An 11,183-nucleotide genomic window follows, 5' to 3' on the forward strand; every position below is an offset into this window, starting at 1 on the left:
AAACCAATGGGTGAATCAAGGGCTAGGAACACTTTCTCTCTCTCTAGACATTGCCAAATGGTCCTCCAGAGAAGCCGAATTTACTTCATACTGCATATGAGTGGGTCCTTCTTTCCCTCACCCTTGACCGCGGTGAATGTCCTGACAGGCAATCTAGAAATTAACCTTTGGGGCACGTCGGTGGTTCAGTTGATTAAGTGTCTGTCTCAGCTCAGGTCACGATCTCAAGGTCCTGGGATCAAGCAACCCCCCACCACCTGCTCATCAGGGAATCTGCTTCTTCTCCCTCTTCCTCCCCCTGCTCCTGCTCTCTCTCCCTATCTCCAACAAATAAACAAAATCTTTTTTAAAGAGAAAGAAGAAAGAAACTTAACCTTGTCCTGCCAGCTCCCCAGATGGGAGACTCTCTCCACCTTTAGAAATCCCCAGCTGGCTGTACCCCTGCTGACCCCGGCCGGGGCAAAAGCTAGCAAGGTGTCTTCTTCCCCAAAGTGAGAGGATGCCCAGGCGGAACCGCCCCCCAGTGCCATGATAACTGTGGAAATGCAAATGCCCTGACGCTCCTGCATCCCAGGACCTTCTCTCGGGATGCCTTCAGGATCTATTCCTTTTGGCCTCGCATCTACAATCTTCCACCACTAGTGCCAGAATAGGCCTTGGAGAAGGGTTATTTTAGTACCCTACCCACACCCACCCCCACTTCCCTGCAGGGCTAAGAAGACCAAGGCCATAAAGACGACCTGAGTCGCCCAGAATCGCGGCATAAGAAATCCTCTATGTGGATGCCTCTCTTGAGGTACAGCAGGCCCCCTCTAGCAAACTTCCCCCACTACAGAAAGCATCCCAGGATTCTTGGCGGTGGCCTCTCTGCCCACCTGCTGGCATGTGAGTCCTGAGGACACATCCACCCCTCTCCTGCAACCCTCCACAGTCTTCCTGGCCTGGCTCCAGCCAGCTGCTGCCCTGGGATGCCTGGACACACCAGTGAGTGAGGAATAGAGACCTACCTTGGGACATTGCGAGTCTGGTTCCAGACCACTGCAACGAAACACATATCACAATAAAACTAGCCAAGTAAGTTCTTCGGTTTCCCAGCACATATAAAAGTCATACCATCTCATACTGCACCATACTGTAGTCTCTCACATGCGCAAGAGCATTCTGTCTGAAGAAATCAGCAAGTGTACCTGGAGGGGTGCTGACAACACCAACCCCATACCGGACTCTCCACCGTGTTCGTGCCCGAGCAGTGCCCTCCCTCCAGACGGTGTGTTTCAGGCCCTGTGGTGGGTAACGTCTACCTCACCAGAATGCAGGAATGTTTGTTCTGACCTTCCCTGAAGGGATGCACAGACAGCACCACACTAGAGAAGGACTCATTGACCTCCCCACGCCCTTCACTCCATAAAAGTTGTAGACTGAGGTCCCGACTTGAAAGAGAAGAGCCGCACGGTGCCTGCACTGCCAGTCATCCAGCCAGCCTGCTTGCCCTCTGGCTCCTCAGCAAGCTCCCCTGAATAAATCCCTGTAACGGTATGGAGCGGCTCACTTTTCAGTCTCAAAGTGCCTTCTCAGGCTGGAGAACTCCTCACTCTCCCTCCCCCACTTCTGACCATACCTTAATAATTAAAAGTGGTTTACTGTGGGGCACCTCAGTGGTGCAGTCGGTTGAACATCCCACTCTGGGTCACGATCTCAGATCTCAGGGTCGTGAGATCCAGCCCCCAGGTCCTGAGATTCTCTCTACCTCTGCCCCTCCCCCACCTCCCTAAAATAAACAAAAATAAAAATAGTTTATTGCTTAAAAAAAAAAAAAGGATAACCATCATCTGAACCTTCAGCAAGTTGTAATCGCTGACCACAGATCGCCATAACAAATAATCAAATAGTTTGAAATATTAGGAGAATGACCAAAAAAATGACACAAAGTGAGCAAATGCTGTTGGAAAAATGGCACCAAGAGACTTGCTTGACCCAGGACTGGCACAAATCTTCGATCTGTAAGAAACCTCAGTACCTGCAGAGCACAGTAAGATGAGGTACACCTCCAGTTATGGGCCAGATGTGTGGCATCACCCAGCTCCCCGGGGCCCAGCCTTCAGCTGCACATCTGCAGGTCCAAATCTAGAAATGCCTCGGGAGCTCAGAAAAGCCCTGAGCGTGTGATTCCATAATGGAGGCAAACAGCTGAGAAGGACCGTTCCAAGGGACAAAGACTGCTCCTGCGGGTGACCCAGAAAAAGAGGGCAATGGGGTGATCAGTACCATCAGGGGTGTGGGGAGGCCACAGCATCAGGCCAAGCAAGGACCCCCCTCTGATTGCACCTCACAAGAACTCTACCAAGCAAACCCAGGCTCCTTGGAGAACCATTCTACCTGTGGGATGAGCCGGCCAAGAAGTGAGAGGGCAGCGGGCCCCTCCACAGAAGCAGATGAACTGTGACTCCCACAGCTCTCCTAACATGGGCTGTCTCACCAACCCCAACAACCCCTTCCCCTCCCCATGTGGCTGGCCCAAAGGACATAAGGGGTAAGGAGAGGGTGAAAGACAGGAAACAAACACTGGCAAGTGTTTTTGTGTGCCAGGAGCTGTGCCTAGCTGATGACAAACTTTGTGTCCCCTCCCCAAGCCTGGACAAGAGCCTGAGAGGATGGGTGGCAGTAATCACCTTTATTTTAAATTCGAAAAGCAGGCTCCAAGTCCTCCCTCCTAGGTCAGTGCCCTTCTGGCTGCCGGACTTTCAGCTTGACTCCACAGCCAGAGAGGGAGAGCCAAGTTCCTGTTCCAGACAAGGCCTGTCCCCCTCAGAAGGCCAGGGCCTGAGGTGGGCTGGAGAGCCTCCTCACACCCCTGTAAATACTGGCTGCACGGGAGGCAGGAAATGGGGGAGTTGCCATTTCCCCCAGCTCTGAGGCTGCCCATCTGTTTCCTGGGATAGGACGCCCTGCCCCCACCCACCCCCAGTCCGGAAATTCACTTGCTCTGGGGCTATGGGAAAAGGGAACTGCATGGCTCACACCCTCCCAAGGGGACAGAGGCTGTCACTGCTGCAACAAGCCCTTCCAGGCCTCCAGGCCTCCCGCTCTCACAGGTCTAGGGAGCCAGCTCCTATTGGGCCTGCGGGGGAGAGGGACCAGGCCACAGGGGGTGCTGCCCAGCAGCACGAGACTCACCTCCTTCCCCCCTTCTGGCCTGGTGGCATCCCTGGCTGCCCGCTTCATTGCTGTGGCAGTATGAGGGGTAGGGTGAAGGGCTGACTTTCTCACTGTAAGTCTGGGGAAAGTAAGGGAGTGGGGGGGAGATTGCTCACCCCTGCCTTCAGCCCTGACATGGTCATCTGCAAGGGAGCACTGCCCCCTGCTGGACACACTGGTACAAGCACCTGTGCAACCACATAAGGTGGCGCACAGATAACAAGGAAAAGCGCAGCCTGGGCCCCAGCAGTGCACTACACGAAAGTGATGTGCAACAGAGCAAGCAATGTCAAAGCCAACCTAAGATTCCCCACACCCTGTTCAAGATTCTCTCCCAGACCAAACTCTACTCAGGCTTCTCTGTACCATTTTTTTTTTTTTTTTTTTTTTTTTTGACAGAGAGAGATCACAAGTAGGCAGAGAGGCAGGCAGAGAGAGAGAGGAGGAAGCAGGCTCCCTGCCAAGCAGAGAGCCCGATGCAGGACTCGATCCCAGGACCCTGAGATCATGACCCGAGCCGAAGGCAGCGGCTTAACCCACTGAGCCACCCAGGCGCCCCTGCACCATTTTTTTTGACTAGGCTCATCCTGGGGCCTGATCCTTAAGAGCAAGATTCCTGTTAAGCAGGTTTGGCCAGAATCCCCCACTCTCACTATCTGATCAGCCTGGGTATCTCATAGGGCTCCTCAACCCTCAACAACCCCCACGTGATGACGGGTCACCTTGGCCTGCCTGCACCAAGAATCCTGTCAGGACAGTTAGCCAGAACCCTCCTTACTCCTGATACTTCCTCTTAGTAACTTTCCATCCACTGCCCTCCACCTGCTCCTTGCCTATAAACCCCCACTTTTCCCTGTTGTATTTGGAATCAAGCCCAGTTCTCTGCTGAGGTCTCTTTCCCTTATTATGGTAATTTTTCTGAATAAACCCTGTTTTTACCACCTTACAGCCAATCTCAGGTTTTTCTTTAATACATCAAATGAGGGTGACTGGGTGGCTTGGTGGGTTAAGCCTCTGCTGTTGGCTCAGGTCATGATCTCAGCATCCTGGGAATCCTGGGATCCAGCCCTAATTTGGCCTCTCTACTCAGCAGGGAGTCTGCTTCTCCTTCTCACTCTCCCTCTGAGCTCTTTCACACAAATACATAAAATCTTTAAAAAAAAAAAAATCAAATGAGTTGGGTTTTTTTTTTTTTAAGTATTTTATTTATTTAAGTAAATTCTATGTGCAATGTGGGGCTTGAACTCACAACCTGGAGCTCAAAAGTCGCATGCTCTACTGAGACAGCCAGGTGACCCTCATCAAATTAGTTTTAAAAGGAAGGAGAAAATGCCACATGGGCTGAAGCAAGCCAGGAAGGTTTCCCTGTAAAGTGTTTGTGCAGAATTTAGAGAGGCAGAGGAATAGGACAACAGCACAGCTTGACAGGGGCCAGGCCAAAGCAAGGGCCATTAGAGTGGAGTGTAGGCAGTGGGAGTTCAACAGACCTTGAAGACCAGACAAGGAAATGAGGTCAGTAGTTGCTGGCTTTCACATTGTTTAAAGCCTTGAATTTTTCCCGATGAAAAATCTGCCCCAGGACCTCAATATATAAAAATAAATATAGGGGCCCCTGGGTGGCTCAGTGGGTTGGGCCTCTGCCTTCAGCTCAGGCCAGGATCCCAGTGTCCTGGGATCAAGCAGTGCATTGGGCTCTCTACTCAGCAGGGAGCCTGCTTCCCCCTCTCTCTCTGCCTGCCTCTCTACCTACTCATGATCTCTGTCAAATAAATAAATAAAATCTTAAAAAAATAAAAAATAAAAAATAAAAAAAAATATATATATATATATATAAAACTGATCAAAATGGAGGTTTCCCTCACCCCCAATACACTGTGGTGCCCCAGCATCTCTGAACACCTGAAGGAGCAGTCTGAAACCAGAGCTGCAGGCAACAGGGTACCCCTGATATTCCAGTGCATCTAGGCAGATAGGATAGCCACGGTATCTAACAAGGAGGGAGAACAGAGCCATGGTGCTCAAGATGAAGTGGGGGTGGGGCACCCAAGGCAGCAAGGGGACACTGCAAATGTGTTCCTATAAACCCCCACTTTTCCAGCCAGCCTCCTCCCACACCAGCATCTCAGGGAACCAGGGTCAGCATATGGGAACCCAAACCCTCCATTCAGCACAGTGTTCCTTTCCAAGTCTCCCCTCTCACTGTCCACACCCTCTCATCTAGCTCTCAGTTATACTGGACTGTCTCCTGCCTCCCCTACTACACACTAATGCACATGGAGGGCTTCCAAAAACACCATCATTAACCAAAAAAACCCGTGCACTGCATAAAAATGGCCTGGCCCCAGGAGCAGAAGCTCTCCACCATCAGACTGCCACACTGGCTAATAAGCATACTCACGCCAGGAATGTCCAAAAGCCTAGACACCAGAAGAGGCAATTTCAGGGCTGCAACACTCCCAGTGACACCAACGAGAACACGGAACTGTTTCTTCACCAAGGGTGCAGCAGCTGGACACGAGGCACTGGACTCCATGTGGGGTCTAACGGCTTCGAATCTCAGGAGCCTCCCAGGACGGGCCTCCACAAGGCTCTGTCAGGACTTAAAATCTAAAAGCAGAGTAAGGGGCACCCACTTCACTCATATGTTCAACCAAACTGTCTTGAGGACCCTGGGCCAGATGCTGGGGTTACTGAGGGGTAAGCAGCCCCAGTGGCTGGGAGCACACGATTTGATGAGGAGGTCAGGTACTGTGTAATTCGGCCCAGTGTTGAGGAAGGTCTTTACTGGGGGCTGTGGCTGCTCAGGATTAACTGTCTGAGGAAGTCAGAGACCTGAACAAGGACAGCTTGGGTCCTGAAGGACCAGTATGTTTCCCAGAGAAAGAAGGAATTAACCATGCAAGAAGGAAAAATCTCACAAAGGAGAAGAGGCCTAAGGAGGGTGGCAAGTTTGGGGAACAAGGAACAGCTTAGGAGTGAGGCTAAAGTTTGATGGGAGGTAGGGGGTGGCAGGAGGTAAGGTTGCAATGAGGTCAAGGGCAGTGTGAAGGGTGGTGAGGGCCAAGGTGAGTTTTCATTTTAGAAAGGTAGTGCTGGTGCCAGGTGTGGAGGGAGCCCTAAGGTGGAGACGGGAGGACGCTGGACTGAATGGCATGGGTTCAGAGATGCCTGAGAGGTGGGAAACCCGAAGCAACAGGAAGACTCAGATGATCCGGGGAGTGAAGACATTTACCTTTTTGTCCCCGTCCCTGGAGATCAAACTGGACACCCCTCTACAAATCTAAGCCCAGGACGAAACAAGCATGTTGGCCACTCCTGTGGGACCAGCTGCTTGGGTTTTTTACCTCTGGCCCTCAGATGTTGCTAGGAGTGAGTGCCCCAGATAATACAGCTGATGGACACACCAAAACCTACACTCTGCAAGCTGGGCCAGCAAAACATGCCCACTCCATCAGCAACAATCACTGAGGGCCAATGACATCTAGCACTGGGCATAGGAATTCTTCAAGACACAACACTGCCTTTGGGGAATCTGTAGATGAGTTGAGAAGACAGGAGTCATACCCGAAATCACTTGAGATAGGCTTTTCTCTGGGATGCACGTGCCTGGTAATAATTAGTGATTCCATTTTTTCCGTGTTTCCTTGCCTCTCCCTCTTCACTTCCCCACCACCACCACTGCCACCAGCATCTCCCTGAATGTATGACCAGGTCTAATCACCAACAGCCAGGCACCTGCTAGGTCCTGAACCACTGCTGGAGGAATAATGAACTGTACCTTCTGAAGCAGGGTGGGCGTGGGGCACAGGACACTGGCACAGAAGCCCAGCTGGTACATCAGGAGCCCTGGACCCCATCCATCGTTGTGCTCCTGAGCTGATGTGTGACCTTGTCTCACAGTACTTCCCTCCCTGGACCTGTCTCTTCATCTGAAAAATACAGAGGTAAGACCAGGTGATCTCTGAAGCTCCTTCCAGTAGAAACTTCTGAGTCAATGTATGAAAGACAGAGGTAAGGGCTCTCAGTAAGAGTCCTGCGAGATGACTCAAAACGGGCAGAATCAGCAGTAGGAGGGGAAACCAAGGCAAACGTCAAGGAGGAAGTTATCTCAATCACCCAGAGGCTACCTCTGAGGCTGCACACCCAGAGGGGCTTCCTCTTCACTCTAGAGGCTCCTTGGTTCCTGAGGGCCTCTTCGCCCAGTATCTGCCTTCAAGCCTCAGGCACACACCTACATGAGCCCTTGCCCAGAAAGATCTCCCAGAGGCCCAGACCCGGGGATTAATCAGCAGGAGTTAAGCACAGACCAGTTCCCTAGAGCAAGACACCCCCGAAGTTCCATTTGCTAGCTCTGTTTCAGTCTCTGCTCTAAATCAGGGCCTCAACCAGGGCCTTGCTTGCCCAAACCAGAAACGAGTCTACTCCAGAGCTTGGGGAGCCTGTTTCAGCCCATGGCAAGGTCTAGAGGGCCTATCAGCCAGCCCCTTCCCAGACCAGCATACTGATGAGCACACTCAGTAGGCCATGGAGGCATTCTTGACTCTCTGGGGAAGCCTATCTGCTAAAGCTCAAACCCCAACCCCATCCCACCCCAGCTCACTGGTGCCAGGACAGGGAGACTCCTGCCAAACCAGAGGCTGAACTTCATCTCTGCAGCCCATAAACCTCCTCTACATCAAGCTGGTATCATTCCTAAGAAACAGGTTACTGAAAGCCATCAGTTAAATCAAGGGAACAGGGCGCCTGGGGGGCTCAGTTTGTTCAGTGGCCAATTCTTGATTTCAGCTCAGGGCATGATCTCAGGATCCTGGGATTGAGCCCTGAGTAAGGGGCTCCACACTCAGCAGGGAGTCTGCTTGAGGATTCTCTCTTCCTCTCCCTCTGCTCCTCCCTGTTTATACTCTAATAAATAAATCTTAAAAAAAAAAAAAATTATGGCATGAAGCCATGTTGGGGATTTCAATTACTTCCCCACACACTGGGTGGTATAGCCCAAGATTTACAACTTAGCCTGCTGAGCAAGACTTGCTAAGGACCAATAAGGACCAAAGCCTACCTACCTTCAGAGAAAAGTGTATGTGGGTTGGGTGTTGGGAGTAGGGGAAGAAGTACTTGAGTACCAGAAAGTGGATAATTTAACCAACATTTGAAAGCAAGGTCAAAATGGTTCAACCTAACAGTCTTGTGACATGTGATAACTAGCAGTCTTTATGTTCATTCTCAAAAGATCAAATCCCAAACTAGTAAGTCTGTTACTCTAGCCAGTTCCTGTTAGAACCACCTACTTACTTGCACAGCCAAGATAGCTGTAGATAGTGCCTGATTTTTCTGGGCTTTGCTAGACTCCTAGGAAATCTTGAGCAGAAAGTTATCACAGAGAGGTTATAAGGGCTGAAGACTATGATTACTGAGCCTCAGGCTCCCAGGACATCAGTCATGTTGGTAAGCCACAACCAGAAAAATGGCAGGTTCTCTATCCCTTAGAAAGACAGGACCAGACAGTGGTACCTGGGTGGGGTGGCTCAGAAGGTTAAGTGTGGGACTCTTGGCTTCAGCTCAGGTCACAATCCCAGGGTCATGAGATCGAGCCCCATGGTCGAGCCCTGCATCAGGCTACATGAAGAGCATTAAGTCTCCTTAAGATTCTCTCTCTGCCCCTCCCCCTGCTGCTCATGCACTCTCTTGCTCTCTTTCTCAAAAAAAAAAAAAAAAAAGGCAGAGCCAGAGCTTGCTTATGGCAAGCTTGTGATGTATAAGTCTCCTCTGCTGAGTTTAATTAGGGCAGGCAGAGTTAAATAAAGGTTTCAAGAATATCTGCCAGTCACAATAGGGGAATATGTGGAGTCTCACAGAACTAGGGCTAAAAAACAGCCAGACAGTACAAACACTGCCCAACACAGGAACAGTGAGGGGCTGGGACCTAGAACAAAGCAGAACCAAACATGTAAGACTGGGGGAACAGGGATCCAGGATCCATTAAGAGATTATAACCTTCAATTTAATGTCAAAGCCCCTCACTCCTGGCCCCAGGCTTTTGCTCTGGCCCTATCTCCCAACAGTCAATGCACTCTACTCTGTCCCCCTCATAATGAGCAACTTCTAGTTCCCCAAAATGTCACCCTGCTCCCCAATCCAAAGACATTAAAAGGGCATAGGGCACTTTAAATCCTTGTCCCCAAGGTAAGGCAACGAACTTCTGCTAAAACTGCTCTTCTCTGCCACTAGAAGCAGGCATGTTTGACTCTGCAGCTTCTGTAATCCCATTTAGGCACTCCTCAAGTCCACGTTGAGGATATATACATATACTATAGGGTATATGATATATTTTTATTATATATATTGTATATATTATATATTTCTGTATCACATTAATATACGTTGTATATAACATATTATATAGTAATATATTGTTATATTGCTATGTATTGTATATTAACTAAGTATCATAGTCACACACACAGCCTACTAGCAAGCTAGTTACAGCCACTGCCAGAGATGTGGGGGAAAAACCCTGCTCCCAAGACATTCACCAGTTCAACTACAGCAATCTCTCCTGATTATCATTTGGTACAGGCCTTTAAAGGACAGTAGGAAGTTTTTCTTTGGCAAAATTTAGCCTCATTCTAATTTTAAAAACCATCAGCACTTTTAGGCGGATCTAGGGGATATAATTCCAACATACCAAGGCTTTCCTTTTTTCTATTTTACCAATTTTAAAAATAAGGGGAACTGATGGGGCTACCTTTTAAACTAGTTTAAACAGCACTGAACAGTCGCAGTGCAGCACAAAGCAGGGGTGAGAACACAGGTACAAATCCCCCACTCCCAACTCGAGCCAGGAAGAGGTCCCAAATGCGCCGGCAGACAGGTAAGTACAGTCCTAAAGGCTCGACACTGCCCACACAGACACAGCCGCCAACCCACAGTGGCGAGCTGAGCTTCACGAGCAGAGATAGGAAACTGAGGTCATACACCCCCGCGGACTCACAGCCTTCACACACATACACGCGCGCGAGCGGGCCAAAGGAAGGTCACGCACAAACAGTCGCGGACCGACAGTCAGCGAAGTTCCCAGCGTCTCCCTACCGCCGGGCGGAAAGGACACAGCCTCCGAATCCCCTTAGGTTCCTCACGCACGCCTGACGCTTCTCGGGCGGCCCCAAACATCGCGATATCTCAGCCGCCCTTCCCACTGTTTCCGCCTACCACGTAGTTTCGCGAGGGTGCCGGACTGCCTACATGTCGCGCAGCCTTCTGGGAACTGTAGTCTATTTCTCTGCCTCTGGTCGTTGTAGTCCAGTGGAGAGAATCCTGCCGTGAACATCCGGTTGCTGTTCTTAACAGTGCCCTCTTGGGGTCTGGCCTAATTGCCTGACCTCCTCACCCCACACCCTCATCCCACACAGACACACTGCTCATCATTGGGGCACTTTATACTGAACATTTGCGGAACCTCTCCTGTTTTAAATGCACAGAATACGGAGCTAAATCAGTGTCCGGGAAATTACAGAATAAGATCCTCCATGAACAATCAGAAGGACCAAAAAACTAGAGGCAGGGAAGCCCTCTCAGAGGAGTCAATCAAGGTGAATCTTGAAGTATGGCCATAAGCTTAGCTGAAGTGTCTCCAAATGGAGGGCACAGCGTTGCCAAAGGAAAAGCGGCAGGAGAAAGCATACTGGGTGCACCTCACTGCCTTCTTCATTATCCAGCATCAAGACCCCCATAAGCTCTGTGTGCTGAGGTTACTTAATCCGCTGCCATTCTCCATCAGTGAGAGCTGAGGAGGGGGTCCTCTGTGTTCTACCCTTGCCCTTGTCTGCATCTGGACCAAACCACCTCTCCCCTATTAATCCAGCCTTCTACTTCCTCCTCAGGCAACTCAGAACTCCTTCCAACAGGCAGGAGGCCTTTGTGGCAATTTCAAGGCCTACTCAAGGCTGCCTCAGAAAGAATCACACAGAAGTCTGTGACTTTTGGCCCCCGGG

The 11,183-nt window shown here is 50.4% G+C and overlaps 1 protein-coding gene across 10 annotated transcripts in view; it reads right to left on the reverse strand.

Moving 5' to 3' along the window:
• Positions 1-11,183, reverse strand: part of PPCDC (phosphopantothenoylcysteine decarboxylase) — a 28,682-nt gene that overhangs the window by 14,745 nt on the left and 2,754 nt on the right. For 2 of the 10 annotated variants that reach the window (XM_013059392.2, XM_045070827.1), the window contains exons 1-3: positions 10,184-10,366; positions 6,974-7,124; positions 5,594-5,802 (exon numbers count right to left, since the gene is read on the reverse strand). In XM_013059392.2, coding sequence (XP_012914846.1) covers positions 5,594-5,728 — 135 coding nt within the window. In that variant the 5' untranslated portion in view covers positions 5,729-5,802; positions 6,974-7,124; positions 10,184-10,366. Of the gene's footprint in view, positions 1-1,007; positions 1,039-2,017; positions 2,223-5,593; positions 5,803-6,973; positions 7,125-10,183; positions 10,374-11,183 lie in introns of those variants that run through there. The other 8 variants (XM_013059390.2, XM_013059391.2, XM_045070822.1 and 5 more) reach the window with 8 other exon arrangements.

This window comes from Mustela putorius, unplaced genomic scaffold (assembly GCF_011764305.1).
Source record: "Mustela putorius furo isolate JIRA1106 unplaced genomic scaffold, ASM1176430v1.1 tig00003972_pilon_pilon_pilon, whole genome shotgun sequence".
Lineage (NCBI taxonomy): Eukaryota > Metazoa > Chordata > Mammalia > Carnivora > Mustelidae > Mustela > Mustela putorius.